This window comes from Prunus persica, chromosome G2 (genome assembly GCF_000346465.2).
Source record: "Prunus persica cultivar Lovell chromosome G2, Prunus_persica_NCBIv2, whole genome shotgun sequence".
Classification (NCBI taxonomy): Eukaryota; Viridiplantae; Streptophyta; class Magnoliopsida; order Rosales; family Rosaceae; genus Prunus; species Prunus persica.
The window spans coordinates 20,242,335-20,263,314 of record NC_034010.1 but is presented as its reverse complement, the minus strand read 5'-3'; the positions used below and the strand labels follow the sequence as shown (position 1 = coordinate 20,263,314).

At 35.6% G+C, this 20,980-nt stretch overlaps 3 protein-coding genes and 1 pseudogene across 5 annotated transcripts in view; 3 read left to right on the top strand and 1 right to left on the bottom strand.

Annotated features, from left to right (window-relative positions):
* On the top strand, nt 992–2,369 carry LOC18785932 (AT-hook motif nuclear-localized protein 4). The gene is made up of 3 exons (XM_020557384.1): nt 992–1,070; nt 1,818–2,302; nt 2,365–2,369. Exons 2-3 carry the CDS (start codon nt 1,861–1,863, stop codon nt 2,367–2,369), a joined length of 447 nt encoding a protein of 148 aa, XP_020412973.1. The 5' UTR covers nt 992–1,070; nt 1,818–1,860.
* Nucleotides 2,311–6,687, top strand: LOC18787511 (AT-hook motif nuclear-localized protein 7). 2 transcript variants are annotated; one of them, XM_007219321.2, is made up of 5 exons: nt 2,311–2,392; nt 4,703–4,773; nt 5,479–5,610; nt 5,940–6,095; nt 6,358–6,599. In XM_007219321.2, exons 1-5 carry the CDS (start codon nt 2,380–2,382, stop codon nt 6,493–6,495), a joined length of 510 nt encoding a protein of 169 aa, XP_007219383.2. In that variant the 5' UTR covers nt 2,311–2,379; the 3' UTR covers nt 6,496–6,599. The 2 variants fall into 2 exon arrangements, with proteins under 2 accessions (XP_007219383.2, XP_020411969.1); XM_020556380.1 differs by lacking the exon at nt 2,311–2,392 and adding an exon at nt 4,051–4,253 and having other exon boundaries at nt 6,358–6,687.
* On the bottom strand, nt 15,498–19,178 carry LOC18784955 (protein cornichon homolog 4). The gene is made up of 5 exons (XM_007218517.2): nt 18,914–19,178; nt 17,987–18,168; nt 16,422–16,544; nt 16,252–16,319; nt 15,498–15,879 (listed from the first exon to the last, which is right to left on the bottom strand). The coding sequence occupies exons 1-4, from the start codon at nt 18,983–18,985 to the stop codon at nt 16,286–16,288; spliced, it is 411 nt and encodes a 136-aa protein (XP_007218579.1). The 5' UTR covers nt 18,986–19,178; the 3' UTR covers nt 15,498–15,879; nt 16,252–16,285.
* The window catches only part of LOC109947003, a 1,288-nt pseudogene continuing 1,242 nt past the window's right edge, over nt 20,935–20,980 (top strand). The window contains exon 1 of the transcript XR_002270011.1: nt 20,935–20,980. This exon is cut by the window's right edge and continues 1,242 nt beyond it. The product of XR_002270011.1 is annotated as an NAD(P)H-quinone oxidoreductase subunit 5, chloroplastic-like (transcript).

Sequence of the window (20,980 nt, the reverse complement as noted above, 5' to 3'; positions counted from 1 at the left end):
TAAATTTCCATACCATTCTTATGGACGTACGAGTTGTAGGTTCATTATGCATCCAAGTTGTTTGGTATTAAGTTTCCATACAATTTTAACCAATATTTAGTATTAAGTTTTCATACCATGTTAACCAATGCTTAGGAGCGTACAAGTTGTATGCTCATTTTTTACTCGAGTTGTTTGCATGTTCATTTTATATGTGATTCGTTTAGTAGGAAGTTTCTATACCATTTTAACCGACGCTTATAAACATATGACTGCTTTTATTTATATATATATAAAGATTATTAATGTGCCACATTTTCATACCAATCATGATAAGAACATAATAATTTTTATTTCCACTCATTTGTCGCTGGTTTGGTGAATTTTTTAATTTAAAAATCTATTTATTTTACCAAGTGAAAATTCAATTGGCTTAGAAAAAAGCCCCTGGTTTTACTTAGAGCAGTTAACTAGCGGTTCCACTGCTCATATGCTTCCTTCCTCGGTCACTCATATCCACGTGCCATCCAGCGTGTCCAATCACATAAATTCTAACCGTCGGATATATCACCCTCACCGGCATGTGACGTAATCACCACCAAATCCACCAGGGTATCCAACCTGCATTTTACATTTTCAGGACTTTTTCGTAATTTAAATATGAACCAGGGGCATATTAAACGGTTAAACTTTTTTTCTTGAAGAGGAAAAAAAAAATAAAATCCAACGACTCAAACAATTGCTTAGACCACCTTTCCAGCTTTAAATGGAAAAAATAAATAAAAAAGGCATTTATTTTCTTTCCTCTGATTGCACACGCCTGTGATTATATTTACCATAATAGCCAATTGACATCCAATTTGTCCCGGACGTGAAAATTTCCTTCACTAAATTTTATTTTATTGGACTTAGCAAAATAGCAACAAATACTCAAATGCATAAAAAATATTTTTATCTTTGTATTTTCCTTATTTTTCCTTATTTTTGTATTATAAATAGTATTTACACTCACGGTATCTTTCTCTTGCTTTTCACAATTCGGACAGTTTCCTCAAAACCCCCGCTGCGGTTTTCAAAATTTTTATTTTCTCGTAAGCCAAACAGTGGTTTTCTTTTTCTTTTAATCGTATTTGCTTGTGTACTTTTTATTTTTTATCTTCAGCATTTTGTTTGTTCATTGAGTGAGTGAAGTGTGCATTTGAGTGATTGCTCAAGGAGAGTAAGAATTGAAGTGTCAGGTGCATTTTTGAATTTTTAATTCTAGATTTTGTGCTCGAAGTTTTGATCTTTTTGATTGTTTTGTATGTGCTTACCAGTTTTTGAGTTGCATCATTTGATCTTCACTGTATTTTTCCTCATTTTTTTCAACTAATATTTTATTGGTTTTCTTGATCTTTGAATGTTTGAAAAAAAAAAGAAGCTAACTTTTCACCTGAAATCTTGTCTTTTCCAATTTTTATTTAAAGAAAATGAAAACTTTTTGGTTGTGGGTTCAAAGTTTTAGATGTTGGAAAGATAAAAAAAAGCTTTGTATTTACTATTATATATATATATATATGCATTTATATATTTTTATTATAAAATGTAGGGCCTGAAGTCATTTTCTGGTCAATTTTTTTGACGGAATTATAGTGTTTTGACTTGACACAGTTGTTTTATTGTTTACGAAATTTTTAGTGTGGTTTCTGTTTCAGCTGGTTTTTTGATCGCCAAAGCTCGAAGGGGATATTGAGTCATCGTCTTCCCAAATGAACTTTGGGGTTTTGTTTTGATTTGTTCATTCTGTTTGTTTCATTTGTTTTTTTGTTTCTTACTTTTCCATGGCCTCTTTGTGGCAGTTGCAGATAGGTTTTCAGGTTTCGGTTGATCGCTGGTTCAAGCATGGAGGCAAAAGAAGGGATGAGTTCAGGAGTTAGGGTGGGAGGAGTTGAAGCTCCATCGGCTTATCATGGGGCTCCGAATGCCGAAAACCCTACCCGGGTTGCAGGAATGCCTGTAGCAGACGTATCAGCGATGAATGTGGGAGTTGATGGGGCTAGAGTGGTAAGAGCTGAAGCTCCATCGGCTTATCATGGGGCTCCGAAGACCGAAGACCCGACCCAGGTTGCAGGAATGCCTCCAGCAAAAGTAGCAGAGACGAATGTGGGAGATGATGGGGCTACTGTGAAGAGGAAGCGGGGCAGACCAAGGAAATATGGCCCCGGCGGGACGGTGACAATGGCAATGTCACAAATGCCAGGTTCACCGCCTGCTTCGGGTACCGGTGGCAACTTATCTTCAGGTGTAAGGGGAAGGGGGAGGGGGAGGGGGAGGGGGAGGGGGAGTGGGAGGGGAAGAGGGAGGGGGAGGGGGAGGGGATGGTCTGATGGTTCAAATGCCAAGCAGCATGAGGCACCGGCAATGGAATCGGGTGGTGAGTGTTTTAACCATTTCCGTATTTACTAATTTGCATCTTATAGCATGCTGTTATGGTTTGAGAATCATGCGCTTTCGTGAGAAAAATAAGATATAATAAATGTGGTACGAGTTCTCGATTGCAAAGTTTGATGGTTTGGATTCACTTTTGATCAGCATTAATAGTTTGTTCTGTTTTCGTATAGTGGAACTGCCTCTCAGACTTAGAAGATTTTGTGTTAATACTCTTGGATTTTTGAACTTGTCCTCAGTTTGTGTAGTTCTTTCATCCTATAAAATACTATGTGGGACCTTGTTATAGGATGGATGCTCTTGTTCAAATTTGGAAGTGTAATATGAATAGAAAAGTGGCCTCAATTAGGTAAAATTGGTCTTCCTGTTCTTTATATAAAGGAGACATACAAGATACTCTAAGATGGTAGAAATTGAATAAAGCATTAGATCTTTAAAAGACGCAATAATTTTCGACAGAGGATGCTCATCCTGATTTAGTTAAGGAGAATATCAGCATTTTAGAGTATAATAGGAGTTGTGAGAAGTTCTGTTTCTTTTTTTGTTTGACCTCCAAATAATTTTGAACAAAATTTAATATTTCATTCAGGGTTTATCAAACTCTAACCCTCTAGCAGTTCTTGTTTAATGCACACAATGGGACTGCCAGATTGCCTTCCTATCAGGTGTCAGCCAAACTTTGGTCTATTGTAGGATGTTATTCTTGCTGTATAGGCTACCGCTAGAGGTTTTTCGTGGAGTCTACGTAACAAAGCATAGTTTTCAGACTTCTAAATTTGTTTCACAGAAAATCTGAGGTGTAGCAGCTAATCATAGCCCAAATCCACTCAGCATGTCTTTCTTCCTTTTGGATTGCTATGATATATAAGCTTTTCCACTTATTTCGACACCTACACACAAAAGACTATTTGCCTTTATTATCTACACCATCATCAAGCCTTCACCTCAGCTCCCTTTACCCATCGTTCATCTCCCACCATAAACCGATCATCATTATCTAGCTTTCCTTTTGTATTGTTTCCCCAAAAAGATCTCAACAAGGATCTTCTTGTCCCAATCCCAACCGTTCCATTTCATCTTCTTCTCGCTCAGTTTTCTCTTAGCCACTTGATTGCTCACTATATACCCCTCACTCGCTACCCAAGGTACCAACAATGCCCCTCATCAACCTAAACCTATAACCTCATCAAGTTTTAGTAATTCATTTTAACCTCTTCCCCCAAATCTAAACCCCTCCTCACCACCCTTTCTCCCGTCATTCAGCCAGGGGGTTGAAATTCGTGTAACTGGTTGTGTTTATGTCGTATCATTCTGTGTATCTGTCAAATACTAGTCAACCCTTACACGACCTATTTAATCAATTGTGTCGAATGATGCAATACTAAACCCAATCTGTTTGTTATTTATGTTAGCAGCTCCTGTCATATTCATGTTCATGTCAAGGTGTGGTCCAACCCGAACCAGCCAACTTCGTTTTGAGTTTGATTCGTGTAAAAAATTGCCACCCTAGATTCAGCCCCCATGCTAAACTGGCCACCCTAATATATTTTTGTTTCCTTGTGCATGATGTTTTCCTTTTGTGTACGGGTGCTTTCCTTTTGTACTTTTCCCCACAAATTTAAATAGAGATCCTCTTGTTCCAGTCCCAATTGTGCCGTTTCATCATCTTCTTAGTTATGTCTCTCATACTCACAAGATAAAAATTGTTTCTTTTGAATCCAAATTTTTTGGGTTTAAGGGAATTAGACAGTGAGAATAAATAATGGGATCATTGAACAGTGAAGAGGAGGTGGAACAGATGGGAGATGAGTCAAATGAGTCCACATCTTATGTGCCCCATCTTGAAGGTTTCATTCATGATCACTCATTTTCTTGTTTTCTTTTGAAATTGTAATTTCAATTGGTCTGTCTAGTTTTGTTTGGTTGCTCATGAAGATTGGGAAAAGACAATTCTTTGCGGAACCTTTTCTCCTTTTCTTCTTACGTTGTAATTCCAATTGGTCTGTCCAGTTTTGGTTGGTTGCTCACAAAGTGTGGGAAGACTCAATTCTTAGCTGAAATTTTTGTGCATATTAATTTTTCCATTTTGTCTTTCTTACATCACCTTGAGTGGCTTCTTTTCAAGATTAAGAGAGTGATTATATCGGTTGTGATTATTTCTAAGAATCTTGTGCCCACTGATCGTGAAAAGCAACTCCATCATATTTTACTGCAAACATTATGGAGATGAATAATTATAAAATTCTATTTTTAATTCAGATTATGAATTTGATCTTCTATGATTTTTATTTTGTAGGGGACTGGAGTGTAGTCGTGACTCCATCTACAGATTATACGCCCCATGTCATCACTGCCGAACCTGGTGAGGTAAAATGTAGCGTCATTTACTGATTGTAGAGTTTTCTTATTTGTACTTCTGGTTTGATCACTGTCTGTCCTTGACATGAATTTGACCCTGGTTGATCCATAAAAATTCACCGAATGTAGAAAAGTATCACAAGGATTAGCAAGAACTGTGACGGTAAAGTTTTCTGCGTTATTTAGAAACATTCTATGTGTCTGTGGGTCACCACCATGTGTGCGTTCCCATGCCTTTTGAGTATCGGTTTCCGCAATTTACTATTACATTTAGTATAATCGATGAAATCAGTAATATTTCAATGTATAGACATCAATCTAAAATAATTTGTTGGCCCACAGCCTAATGACTTTAACTTTGGGGAACAATTGTTCCACTTGTTGGGCTCTCTGGAGAGATGTCCACACCTAAAACTTTTAAGAACATTAATAATAAATCACCAAGTTCATCTAGGTCTCAGAGGTTCTATTTGGAAGAAAGGGTCTTTTTAAATTCTTTGCAAGTATTTTTTGTTTCAAATCCTTACTCTAAATTGATGACAAGAAGTTGCTTCTGAAAATTTAAAAAACTGTGTGTTTGGTCAATATGCAACTCTATTCATATACTTGATATGTTTATTTGCTTTCCTAGGTTGTTTTTCTCTATCTCAAACCAAATTAATGTTGTTTAACCCCCTCTTATTTCTTTGTTCTCTTTTGTTTCTTGGGTTTAAGGATCTTACATTCAAGATTATATCAGTAGCTGAACAAGGGCCAAGAGCCATTTGGATTATATCTGCAAACGGAGCAGTTTCCAATGTTAGACTGCGTCGACCTGATACTGATGAGGGCAGTATAACACTTGAGGTCTGCCACTCATTCCATTTCAAGACGTATATTGTGGGGGGTGTGTGTGAGTGTGTATTTTGCATCTTTGCTTGAGCACGAAAATCCTATTCATTGGTAAGCACAATTGTACACTCACTAACTGGGTTTGACTGTAAAGCTGATATTCCTATTTTGGTAAAGTATTTTTCTTTTTGCGTAAATGTCAATGGTTGGATTTTGATACAATGGTTAGTCAGTGTGAAATTTTGTTTTGAACATGATGGTACTAAAATATGCAGTGGGGAAATTCGTCTTGTTCGTATTGGAGACTTCTGTTTTTCTAAGATCTATTGCTAATTTTCTTGCAGGGTGTATTTGAGATAGCTCATTTATCTGGATCGTTTATGTTCTATGACAATCGAGGAACAATGAGCGGCGGCTTGAGTGTCTCTCTGTCAGGTCCTAATGGTTCTTGTATAGGTGGAGCTGTTTGTGGATCCTTGATTGCTGCCGGTCATGTCCAGGTGAGGCTTTTCTCATATTTGTTTATTGTGTGTGTGTGCGCGCGCCTTTTACACCTCTGCAAGGTAGGAGCTATTAGGATGTGAGAAAGATTTTTAAGGTCTTCTAGACAACGCACATAAAAGATAACCAACATACTGTGTCCAAGTAGATTGTAAAATTAACCGAAGTTTGGCCTGACAAAAATGTAGCTTTCAAGTATCGACATATAACTTTTGCTTTGATAAACCAGTATCTCTTACCTTCTATCTTTGAGCATGTCAGGTTGTTGTTGGCAGTTTCGCACCTGGCAAGCCAGATGTGTTACCAAAGGAGGTGACGAACCAAAACTCGGGTGAGCCACAACCAAACCTTGGATCTTCGCCTCCTGGCCAAAGTGAAAACCGGGCACCTGCTTCCTAGGATAGTTAACTAGTTTGATTTTCCTCCTGTTGCTGTTGTAAGCAAAGGGATTTGTTATAGGAATAATTGGAACCAATATGCCTATTTATGACTGGGTTTGTGATGGTTTTTCCTCAACTTTTATCTAGTCTAGATTTTTAAGGTCTTTTGGTAAATACCGTTTTACAATCTAATTAATATTGCAGTTTTATTTATGGTGTGTTTACTAATCATGAATCGGAATTCTCATCAAGAATTGAATTTCACTTATGGAGGATTCCTGTATTTACTTCACATCAAGGAATTGAAAAGTAAGTGAGGGTTCATACAAAATTAGGAATTGAATTCCTGATTTTGGAGGAATTCAATTCTTGGGTGGGATGTGGTATTCTAATTCCTTGGAGAACTAACTCATTAGGAATTCATCTTTTTATCTATTATATCCTTACACAATTTTTAAAATTTCAAATTTGCCAGCTACTTTAATCCAACAACAAGAATATTTTAGTAATTAGTAGTACTCCTATCTAATTCCATATGATTTAGTAAATAACTTCAATAGGAATTCAGAATTTAACTTCCCTCAATCTGTATGGTTTAGTAAACAACTTCAATAGGAATTTGAAATCTAATTTTCCTCAATTCAACTCCTCCTCAATTCAATTCATCTTCAATTCAATTCCTTCTAATCAAATTACGGATTAGTAAACATGCCATTAGTATTGGTGATTTTTGTTTACTAAAAAGAAAGAACTTAATTGTCTTTCACAGGAAAATGAATTTTAGTAAGAGAAGACTTCAAATAATCTTCATCTATTTGCTCTAAATCTTGGTGGGACCCGAATAAGATAAGCAACGACCGACCTTGAACCGTGGATATTGTTGTTTTCTAATTAGCAAGAGGACCCACTGTAGAATTTTCGATCATACTTGTTGAAGTGTCAGAAGGTACTAGCTAGCCAGACCTTTTAGTTAGTCTGAAAAACTGTTGGATAGTGATTTCCTATGAAACCTCCAAGTATTTTACTTTGGCCTTGGTTGACCATAACAGCTACATCCAAGCAAGGCATTTCTAGTCTTTGTGCAAAGCAAGCTGCTTTCCAGAAGAAAAGAAAAGAAAAAAAAAATAATTAAGTGAGCCAGGAGTTAAGCTTGATACATTCAAAATCATCTAACAATATAACATATCAAATTATTAAATTATTAGATCTGAAAGCATATATTGTACGTTCTCCGAGTGGTACTTTGTTGTTACGGAGGTTGTCGGTTCAAATCCTATTGTTTTTCAAAGTAAAAGAAAATTCTAATGTATTTCTTATAGAGCTGTAAGTGTTTAGTCATAAGGACAGGTTTAATTTTTCATGATTATTGACGCTTCCCGAGCCCCACATACCTCTCAAATAAGAGGATTAACTGAGAAGCTGCACCTCCTAAATCATTGGAGTAAATTTTATTTCATGTAATCATAAACAAAGACCTCATCAATAGTTCATATATTTTTTTTATCATATAATTAATCACTTTGTTTGCTCAAAATTCTCAGTCTCTTAATTTATTTTCCTTACATGCATCATGCATGTCGTGGACCACTATCTTGATCTTACTTCTTGTATAGATTTCCACCAAACACTCAATTAATTTATGTTATTCTTTCTGAATATTCTACTACCGTATTTGACCTTCTTCATTCTTGCCCAAAAGCAAGGAAGCTGAGAAATTTCTCAATACTCATACTAAAGCTTGGCCTTGTTGACAAAGGATAGGTATATAGAATGCCACGTAGACATGTAATCTTCCAGAAGTAGACTTTGTGCAAAGTTTCTCAGAAAACTTCTTCACTATTATTTAATGGTAAAAATACTCAACTGGGCTACAAAAAGAAGCCTTACTGGTATATTGTTTCTACATGAAGGGTATGAAGGCAGTTTCCGTACCAGCACTACGCGTTCTTTTTCTCTTTTGTCTTGCAACCCCTCTCATCTTTTTGATTTCCTTCTCATTGTCCCTACCAGATTCTAAGCGTCACAACTTTCTTCTTTCCACCTACGAATTTATCGTGGTGGCGAAGTCGAATCGCGTGGCAGTGTTCTGCATGTTTAATGTCATCATTATCACACTTGTGCTAGGGAGTTTCAGGCCATCCAGAGAAGATCTTGAGTGGTATGAGACGGAAAACGATACAAAAAAAGAAGCGTCGAATGACGAAGATTGGTGTTGTGATGATAGTGATTGTGACGAGGGTTATGGATATTATGGCTCTGATGGTTATGATGAGGATGAAGATGATGATGGCAGTGAAGATGATATCAACAGTGAAGAGTTTTTTGGTGAAGAGATAGATACTGACTTGGAGAGGAGAACTGAGGATTTCATAGCCAAAGTCACAAGGAAATGGAGAGAGGAGTTGCTTCATGAGAAGCTCATGTTCATGACTGCTATAGACTCACAACCATCCAGCTCTAGCTAGCCCTAGCCCTCTAGGGTTCATATTCAAGGCTAGCTCAATGTGAAAACTTCTATCTTATTTTCTCACCAAAATTAAGAAAAACATTATAAAAAAAAAGCCTTATACTTTTTTTTTTGTAATTTGGCTTTTTCATCTTTAATTTTTCTCCCCCTTCATCAAAATTTTAGTTGTGGGATGATGAAGTTGGGGTTTCATTAGTCTCTTGATAGTTCTGTGTTTTTGTAAGGACACTGTTGGGACTCATTTGGTGATGTGTGAATACATACTTGTGTTGTATTATAATGTTGAGGAATAAAAATAAATTGTTAAAATATTATGTCTAAGGTAATATTACTCTAGTTAAATTCTGTGTCTTCATTTTGGAACATATATAATTCTCATGACAAAATTTTCTATTAATTTGCTTATGGGAAACTTTCCTCATAAGAAAGCTGGAGATATGTGCTGCTTGGGGAGAAATATTTTTTTATTTTATAAAAATATAATATTAAGCAAACAGTTGGGGGACACTTTGCATTTCCAGTTGCCTTTAGGGGGTAAATGTGCCGAGGTGTGAACATTCGGAATTGCTACTAAGTCAGCACATATATCATCAAGGTGTCATCAAGGCCACACTTTAATTTTTTACTGAAATTATCAACTCCATAGTCATCAACCAAGGGCATTAAGTGTATATATATGCTGTGGCACTTGATGATTAGTGTTCATGTAGGAAGGGATATAGATGTCGCTGGTCAAGAATGAAAAAGTAGTTAAAATGACTTTTGTTCACGTCGACATGTTATGTTGTGAGAATGTAAATATCGATAATTATGGATAATAATAAATTGAATACATAAGAACGCACTACCAAACGTATGAGCTAGCAGGCAACCCAATTCGGATTGATAGGTATATATTGAGCATAAATAGTCTGTCTAAATGTGGAATTTCCACATAAAGTGACAAAAGGCTCCAAATAGAAATAAATAGCTAGAGATTTCAAAGTTTTATATCATATATTGCTCTCATGGGATGTGGTTTTGCCTAATCTGGACCGCATGTTGTGTGTTCAACTCTCTTGTGGAAATTAACCACATACCAGTTTCTTTATATATCCTCAAGGTGTCAGCAGATCATCAAGGTGTAAACATTTCCTACTGAAAATACCTACTCCAAAGTCATCAACAAAAACATTTTCTTTTTATTTTCAAATCTTTAATGAAACAAGGTCTTTAGTTGTTGAGTCTTGAAGAAATATGGCATTCAGTATATGCTTGATGATTGGAGTTCATGTTGGAAGAGAGATATATATATATGTGTCACTGTGTGTGTGTGTGTGTATATGACATAATATATATATATATATATATATATGTCATTGTCACTGGTCTAGAATTAAGAAGTACCTAGTATGACTTATCCACTGCTTGTTGACGTTTCCAAATGAAAACTATGAAATGCAGCTATCTAGGGGCCCGTTTGATAACCGTTTCAATTTTAGTTTTTAATTTTTGTGCTAGAGCATAATGGAAAATGAGAGTGAGAATGGAAGTGAGGATGAGATTGAGAGAGAGGATGAGAGGGGAGGACGAAAGGGACGAGTAACATAAGTGAAAATAATTTGAAATAGATTTCAGTTTTTAGTTTTTGTTTTCACTTTTGTTACTCATCTCTTCCATCCTCTCCTCTCATCTTCCCTCTCAATCCCATCTCCACTCACATTCTCACTTTCATTCTCCCTCTTTTTCTTCTATACTCTAGTACAAAAAATGAAAACTAAAAACTAAAATTGAAAACTAAAATCTAATATTGAAATGGTTATTAAACGGTCCTTAAATTTGATATTTCGTCTTGTTAAATAGTTTGGCATGTGATGTTTTCCGACTATAAATGGAAATTGTTAATTATGTGTGGGTTTGCAATTTGCAAGTTGTCTATGGCCAGTAGCTAACCAAACTGATACGTAATATACAAGTTTCTTTCTATTTACATTTCAACCTCAGTCCAATTTAATGGCTTCCATGCCTGTCTTTCTCAAATTACTTTATGGAGTGGAGAGCTAGTATAATTCAAACAAGTCACCCAAATGGATGTCACGTGGTTTGCTATTTGCTAGTTGTCTATGCCCGCAGTCAACCAAATAGATAGGTAATATACAAGTTTCTTTCTATTCACATTTCAACCTCAGTCCAATTTAATGGACTCCATGTCTGTGTTTCTCAAATTAGTCGTTGAATAGTATAAACTCAAACAAGTCCTCCAACAAGCACAATAAAATCATCACATGATGAAACTTCAAACCCGGCAAACAATTCCTATTCCAGACACAGACTAGGAAAGAAGGTGTATTATTACAAAGATATGGATAGAGTTTGACTTTTTCGAAACCATACTTAGGGATATGATTGCCATTTTGATCTAGGGTTCGTCGAGTAGAATAATCTTAGGAAACTATATCTTCCCTAGGGTTTCGAAAACTCATATTTTGTAGATTTTGAATACCCATGAGAAAACTATACTCAAACTAATTTGTAATTATCAAACATAGGAATGTTAAAAGCACTTTTTAGGAACTGCTAAATAATACCTTAGTTTGGAGGAACTTGTAGCTCTTGTGGTTGCGAGCCGAGAGTTCGAGTCGTTCATTCACTCTTTAGACTCCTTTGTGACCAAAAATACTTTCTTAATTTTCATTCTGCTAAGCATATAGGGTCTCTGCTTCGCACAGTTTGGAGTATCCATAGAATAGGAATATGATTTGAAGTGTCAATTTCTACGGTTTTAACCCAATCTTAAGCCTGACTCGAAGTAAAATCAGGTAATTAATTTCATCATTTATTTATATATTTTCCTTTTTAGTAATAATTACGTTTAATATCATAGAAGATTCTAACCTACCAAACACCTAGCCGAACCGGCGGCTGCTTCTTGCCGTACTCGGCCAGTTAAAAAATGAACGGACTATTTCTACCCATTTTCCATTGTTGCTAACCATAACGGGGTCAACGTTAGCTAACTTTATATATTCTTTGCATTTTGCAACTAGATGCAAGCCAAGGCCAAAGTTTCTAGGGCAATAAAGGAATATTCATCTCACAGAAACAAACAGATCAATAGTGGCGTGAAGTCTAAGTAAGTATGAGACGAATTGTAAACTCATACGCATATAAGGCTTTTGATTTTTGTGAGTGATTAAAGTATGAGACGAATTGTAAACTCAAACTTATACAAAGTTTTTGATTTTTGTGAGCGATTATATGAATTTAGAGGTATTCGATAAGAAAATAGGTTGTAGGGAGTTTCTTCCTTGCCTAAACCAAATTAGGAGGCATAATTGATAAGTCCATAAATTACACATTTAGGGACTCTTTATACTCAGTTTTTGTAGGAGAATTTGATTTAAAAAGGACATATTACTTTATTTTCTCAATTTTTAGCTTTCTGGAGCAAGTAATTGGTTTTCAATGGAAATACAACTTTTTGGTGGAGTTTTAGTACAAGACTAGTTGGAGATGAAAGCTAAGATCTTGAAGATGATTGTGGAATTTTTCTAGAATTTTTGGAGCAGCTAATGAGAGCAGTCTTTGAAGTTAAGTCAGCATAAGGTGCAATCCCGTCAAAACTGTGTTGCTGTGGAAGAATGATTATTTGAAGACTTTTGTGATTTTTCCTCAAGGCATGCGATATATGGTTGGAAATATAAGACAAAGACCTACAATTTACATATTTTTTTCGAATTTTCTTAGAGGAGGAATGGTTCCAAACGTGCGTGCAAAGTAACTAATGTGTTATCCCAATTAAAGTAGGAAGAGGAGTCAATTACTTACCCATTTTGGATTTATGTTTTAATTGGGTTTTTCTTTATTTTTGGGTTGTTGTAAAAGCCCAAGTAAGGTAGGAATAGATGTGTGGTGTTTTATTTAAGCATGAGAAACAACTCATTTGAGAGGACGCAAAGACTAGGAGAAATTGGAGACGCCGGAAGAGTACCGCAATTGGCTAAGTTTTATTGTTTCTTCCTTATGTTTTTGTTTATGTCAAATTCTATGATTATGTGTGTTGGGGTATTTTTCTGTCGGTAGGCTTGTTCGAGCTTATTCATTCTTGGACCGTCATAAAGTGGTGAATCAGGCATTCGTTGCCCCTTTTTCTGAGTTAGCGAGAACTAGGCTCAAAGCATCCTGAAGGAGAAGCAAGCCCCAGGGAGTACTCTGTTGTTCTTCCAGCGGCTGCGTGTTTTGTGTTGACATTTCCGGCAACTCTAAAAATGGGTGAAGATAATTTGCGGACGTTGAATTGAGATTATATGAGCTTAGCAAGAGAGCTTGGAGTATGAGAGCTAAAGACCCACAAGTTTAGCAAATGAGAATGCTTGTGCTTGGCTTGGTGTTTGATATGCTTGAGTTTGGGTATTGAGAGTTTATTGTTTGAAGCTATGACTATGGTGGTTTGATTGTTTGGCTGTGATGGTTGTTGGGATACTTATAGCAGTCAAATGAATAGGGTTTCAAAGAGCATGGCTAAGGAAAGAAAAGCTTAAGACTTTGAAGGTTATGGTGTTTGTGACTATGATTCTAGAGAGATTTATGAGTTCTAGAGGTGGGAGGATGAATGAGTAGCTTGGGCTTATGCTTGAGGTGAGGTTTTATGGAGAAGATTAAGGATTTCAAGGATGAGAAAGTAGGAGACATGGTTGTGATGGCTGCTAGGAGCTTGCAGTAGCCGAGAGAATGAGTCGATGGTCATTAGATGCTTGCAGCAGTTAAGAGAAAGATGAGTTCTTATGGTTAGTGAGAGGCTTGCAGCAACCAAGAGGAGTTGGTTTACCTGGGCAATGCCTCCTAATTTATAGAAGGTGAAGGCTCTCTTTGGTTTCCAATAGATAAAAGGAAGTGTTGGAGCTAGTTTATTTCTAACGATAAAAGGGAGCATTGAGACATTCTTATTTCCAGCAAGTAAAACTAGGTATTGGAAAATGACTATTTCCTATAGGTAAAAAGAAGTATTGGAATTAGCTTGTTTCCAACGGGTAATAGGGAGCATTGAGACATTCTTATTTCCAACAAGTAAAGCCAGACATTGGAAAATGACTATTTCCTATGGGTAAAGGAAGTGCTTGAAGAATATCTTATTTGTTCACCCACATTGGAGAACTCCAAGTAATAAGTTTGGACTTTGGTGCTCCCAAGTAGTTAGCCCAAAGTCTCCATTATCCAAGAGCTTCCGTGGGCCTTGTGGACTTCCATAGCCTTCCACACCACAATCCCTCGTGCAAGGCCCATAAACCACGTGACTTGGGTTCATGTGAGCTTGGTAGGTGATTGGCATAGGAAAATGTATTAGCATGACATGGAGTTATTTGACATGTGCTTGGAATGCTTGGGCATGTGTTACCATGACTTGGGCTTTTGTGACCGAGTTTAGTGACATATCGGAATTTAAAGGAATAGGTTTTTGGCATGACCTGGATGCTAATAGAATTTGTATAAAAGCTTGCGTATATATTTATTTTGCCAAATTAATTCATCACCAAAAATATAATTTGAATTAATTCATGACCAATTTATTTCCTATTGCATACGTCATTTTGGATTTTAAATGTTTTTGGGCTTGTCATGACTTTTTGGGCCTCAACAATGTGTAACTAATTTTCTTTTGCTAGGGCATGATGTAACCCTAGTATGATAATCTAGTTTTCTTATTTTACCTATCTATTGATTGACATTTGATATTGGATTCTTAATTACTGTGCTTAATAACTTGGTTGATTATCTTGATGCTTGATCACCGTCTAGACTTTTAATTGAGTTAATCGGATGCAAATTAAAATAAATACCATACTTAATTTGAGGCTTGCTTATTGTGATTAGGATTTGTAATTCGTCTAGGCTAAATACCATACTCCTAGGGTTTACATGCTTGTTGGAGGTTTTCATTGATCTTAATGAGTTTCTATGTGTTGATATTTGACCTAAATATCATAGGTGAATTGCATGTAGGAATATACGAGTTAGCCTAAATACCATAAGTAATTCATGAAAAAGGAAAACTAAGCGTCGACATTAAATGGTTAGTTAATAGGTAGGTGAATAAGAGGCTAGATCGGATTACTAGTGGTGAATTCATTGTCCTAGTGCTTTTATCAATTTGAATTTCTCATCCTTGTGTTTCGTGACATTCTACTTGTTTTGTCTTTTAATTTCGTTGTTAATTAAATCATTCTTTCAAAAACCTATTTTGTGTTTACGTGAGTATACTACATGTTTAATTTATTGTTTATGTAATTAGAGTAGTTAAAAGTATTTGGTGAAGTAAATTAGGTTAGACTAATTGAAAGTTGAACTCAATCCTCGTGGGCATGACCTCATATTGGCCATACTATATTACGATTTACCTTGTGCACTTGCGAGTAATAATTAATCCATGAATGAGTACACAAGATCCACCTAAATTCGTAAACTCAACTTTACGAAACAGTGAAAACATCTGGAAGCATAGCAGTAAAGAAAATATTTGTTCACAGATAAGCTACAACTACTTGCATTCTAACTGTGAAATTAGCGGGGTCTAATTTGTAAGTGAAACTAAATACAACTTTTTATTTACAAGAGGCCTTGACAAGGAGAGGACAAAGGTACTTTGCCAACTTGTTTTTAGTGTGCAAATAAGAGGGAAGAAAATTGATCGCATTGCAAATTAGAATGGAACTGTTGAAGGAATATAGGGCAGAGCCATATGCAACCACTTCTAGCTTATGCTGCTTCACAATGTGACCAGAGAAAATTTATGGATAAAATGGGACGAATGCAAGCATATGCATACATATAAGTGGAGCATCTGTGACACTACAAACACAGAAAATTAAATGACAAATCAGGTGCCGAAACCGAGCTGAATTTGCACAAGTCCTGATTCATATCCACTCATGTCCATCTCTCGGGCTCCATCGTAGAAACCTGGAATTAGCCAAAGTAATTAGTATCATCCTGGAAAAATGACGTACCTGATACCAAAGACCACACCAACCAAGGAAAGCTCAATACACGACATGAATTTGATAACAAAAGTTGACTCTTACAAAATAAGAGATTACAATGTTGACCTAAATATAAAAAGATTGCTTACTTGGGAAATTTAGCATTATGGTTTGGTGAAACGGACACGATATATATGAACAAATTAGATGATCATACAATATCCACTTCTTCCTTCCTAAGACTCAAGTATAAATAATTGACTTGCAACATGCAAACAAACACAATGGCCTAACTCATGTATGGTTCTCAACTGCAACATATAACAGCAATTAAAGAGTAACATAAACTTACAGTGTGCAGGCTTGGTGGGAGCAACAATGCCTGGTTAATCATATTCATCTCCAATGCTCCAAAGCAACCTAAATCACATTTACATGAAAGGAACATTTAATTTCACCCAAGTGCTTAAAAAGAGCAAAAAACAATTTACTAAGGCTGTGACAACATTCTTATCACAATACCAGAATAGAGAAAGGATGAATAGGACCAAAAGATAGCCAATCTTGAAAAACCGTTTCTTTTTCTCCCAGCTCAGCTGGTTATATATTTCAGTCACATCTACCAAGTGTTGTCTCGTCATGTACCTGATCATACAAATCATATCAGAAATTATGGCACCTAAGGAGGTTTGCTGAATGAAATTATTCTTCTTCTAATCATAAAAAGCAATACAATTCTGTTCTTGATCAATCGTTCCTGAGCTTTAAAGAACAAAAAGAACTTCTGCTCTCTAAAACTTACAAATTAGACACTTCCAAGTTTAACTTTACATGTTTCATTAAAAGATAATGAAAAATACAGTGCATACAGGAATATCTGTATAACCTCCTAAAGCATTCAATATAATTTGCAATGCAAAGTATAATCTTGTTGAAATATAATCCTTCTACAGATTTCTTAGAGCTGAAGTCATTTTCTATTTTCTGCTAAGTCTATTTTAAATGATGTAATGAGAACCATTAGATCATAGTCTAGGTGGATTCTCTAGCTTAGATTTGGTATGACACGTGTAAGCACCTAATAGGGTGACAGTTGTAATTCTGTTAGGAGAGAATCACATTTCTCTCTCTGTCAGACACACTATGTAAGCTGCAGATTGTAAGAATTCAATAGAACAGTGCCTTCCCCATTTCTCTTCATTCTCTCTAACTAAAATCTCCAGAATATACACCTCTTCCTAATCTGAAAATACATATACAAACAGAGAATTCTAACAAATCTAACATACTGCCTCCCAGACACCATTGTGCATTTAGTTAAGTACTAGCATCTTGGTATGTGCCTAATAGCCTATACATTGCCTAGGCTTCTGTTCAACACACACACACACACACACATGGGGAGAGGGAGGGAGGGAGCAGAGAGAGAATGGACATTGCGGTGGAGTGAGGATTTTTAAAAGCAACAATTTTTGTTATCTGGTGAAATGTGATATATTTTGTTAAAGCAGAATTCGAAATTCCGAAACTGCCTCGCAGTCAATTGGCACTTCATAGTAAGGATCAAAATTATCCTAGACAGAGAAAATGCATAAAAGATACGAGTAGTGAGCCTTCAATGTAATCCTTTCATATTAGAACTAAGACTTCTAAAGATCCAGATTTCACCAAAAGTAGTTCAAGTTGATCACTTGGCCATATATCCATGACAATAAAACCAAATTATAGTTGAGTATAAATTTCTTATCCCAACTAGTTAATCACATGTAAACCAGGTTACAGAGACAAACCAGAATGCTACAGTCATTTGATTGTAACAACCATTCTCTTACACTGTTCAGTTGACAAAGTTATACTATAATCCTATTCAAGTGAACCGAAGTACTTCTCTAAAATATGAATTTTCTTCATAACCACCATGAGTGACGAGATTCGAGGGGATGGAAGTATCATATTGGTGTCAAATAAGCTCACTCTATATTCATAAATAATTTGTTTACACTGTACCATACAAATTACACAGAGGTCATGATTTATAAAATTCTAGACACAGCAATATTTGAGTAATGGATAAGAAAGAAACTTACAAATTCACATTGTAATATAGGTGCGGCAGAGCCAATAAAAGCATAAACCAATGTCGCGCTATAAGAAGAATGAGGCACAAAACTCCTTGAATAATAAATTCTGGCAAAATAACATTGTTTATCCGAGATGATGAATCATATGGGTTGATGTAATCGAATTCGAGGTCCACCAAGCACACAAGCTGCATTCAACATTTGCAGTGGTCATATATCTAAGCATTTCAGGAACCACTTCTAAATAACCAGATTCACCAGACAATGTAAGACCATTTCTGTGACTTAACTATCTATGGCTTGTAGGAGCAGTTCTACTATACAAAAATAGGCCTGACGGCCACTTTAGGCCAAAAACAAGTTCACCTTCATTAACTAGATTTCTGCAAAAAATTTAGACAATATTCTTTTCATTATCAATAAGCTTATGCATCTTTTATTTATTTTACAAACTCAGGTTTTCTGCATAAGAATTTAAACATAGAATTGGGATGCATGACTACAAATTCAAACACTTATTTATTCATTTACAAATTTAGCAACAAAAGGTAAAACCTTTCTGCAAATTTTGCAAACAAATAAACCCAACCCGGGTCTCTATAACATACTTTCTTTACATTAAAGGGAAACAGAGTTTGGGGACTGTCAAAAGAACAAATCAAAAACCGAGTCTTGCAAAAAGGAAAAAAAAATCTCGTGTTCAAAGAGAAAAAAAGCTCTAAATTCATGGAAAAAGTTCATGAAAATACCGAAAATCATATGCGAACAGATACTTGACTTTGAAAAAAAAAAAAAAAACATTACATTATAAACATAAAATAACAAACCCAGATGGGCCTAGGTTGTGAATCAAGCATTCAACACTGCTATAAGCCTATAGAACTTGATGCATGTTTTGAAAAACAAAAGGGCATACAATTAAGAAAGAATTACCTGATAACCCAGAATGCATAACAGAGCTAGAATGAAGAAGAAACTCAACAGCCATGTCCACAGCATCTCCATAACCGATCACCTCTCTCTCTCTCTCTCTCAGTGCGTCTATCTCTCTGTTTGTTTTCTCCCCTTTTTGTGCGTTCCTGTTTTCTGCGCTTTGGTCTTCTCTCAGTTTCTGGCCTTTTTCACAAAAATAAATTTAAATAAGCTTTTGTTGTTTTGCTTTGCAGTCAGAAACCAGCTTCTGGTGACGCCAACCAAGTATTTGAGTTCTACCATGCTTTGGCTAGCTCTATTATTTTATTATTTTGCTATTATTTAGAATATATATATATATATATATATATATATATATATATATATACTTCCAATTTTCTGATAAATAAAATAATAATTATATGCTCTATAAAATTTTATGTTTTAATCAAAATTAATGAGTCAAACGTTGAATGGTTCGTAGCTGACTGACTAGTGGCGAGCTTCCAGCAATCATATAAAGTTATATATTCAACTGACCACAAAATTAAAGATTAAAGATTCGAAATAAATTAAAATGGAATTGGGGAAATGTCATACATTGCCAAAGAAGAGGGAGCCGTGCGGCAATAAATAGTATAGCCGGGCGGCTATACCGGGGTCATTTTTTAATTTCTCTAACAAATAGTATAGCCGCATGGCTAGTAATTTGATACAAATTAATATTTTTTTGGGAATTGGTTGGAATGTGTTCTTATCTATTAATAGGTTTTTGGTTCACACGACCTAGTGCGGCGAATGCTTGTTAGAAAGCGTTTGTAACTAATTGTGTAGGGGATTTTGGTTTATTATTAGGAATTTTGGGTTTTTATTGGATAACGGGTAGTTTTGAATTTCGGGATTTGTTTGAGATATTTAATAACTTGGTTTATAATAATGAGGTTAATTTTTTATTTGTTACCTTATGCGCCTTCTTATTATTTGCCGGCGCAGTTGCAAAATCCGCCCAATTTCCCCTTCATGTATGGTTACCTGATGCCATGGAAGGGCCTACCCCCATTTCGGCTCATATACATGCCGCTATTATGGTAGCAGCAGGAATTTTTCTTGTAGCTCAGCTTCTTCCTCTTTTCATAGTTATACCTTACATAATAAATCTAATAGTTTTGACAGGTATAATAACATTACTTTAAGGAGCCACTTTAGCTCTTGCTCAAAAGGATATTAAGAAAGCTTAGCTTATTCTACAATGCCTCAATTGAGTTATATGATATTAGCTCTAGGTATGGGGTCTTATCGAGTTGCTTTATTTCATTTGATTACTCATGCCTATTCGAAAGCATTGTTGTTCTTAGGATCTGGATCAATTATTCATTCGATGGAAACTATTGTTGGATATTCTCCAGAGAAAAGTCAGAATATGGTTCTTATGGGCGGTTTAAGAAAACATGTACCAATTACAAAAACCGCTTTTTTATTAGGTACACTTTCTCTTTGTGGTATTCCACCTCTTGCTTGTTTTTGGTCCAAAGATGAAATTCTTAATGATAGTTGGTTGTATTCACCGATTTTTGCAATAATAGCTTGTTCCACGGCAGGATTAACTGCATTTTATATGTTTCGTATCTATTTACTTACTTTTGAAGGACATTTAAATGTTTATTTTCAAAATTACAGCGGCAAAAAAATAGCTCGTTCTATTCAATGTCTCTCTGGGGTAAAGAAGGAAAAAAAAGAAACTTTGGGATTGCTAAATAACAAACGAAATAAATACATAAAGCAACGGAGCCATCATAGTATTTTTGAACTACTCCAAAAAGAAGGGTGGTTATTGGATCATTTACCAACCTGAGTCTGATAGAACCTATATTTATTTATTTAAAATTTTTTCCATGTAAGTGTAAGTAAGGTAAAAAAAAAAAAAGTGAATTCCATTATAAAGCCATATGCAATGCGCAAAAGAAGATGCCTGTACGGTTGTTCAATTATATCTTTTTTTATTATTATTCTTTATCTCTTCACCTTTCATTATGCGAGATAGAATAAACATTTATTATGTTATATCATCAGGGTAATGATCCACCAACC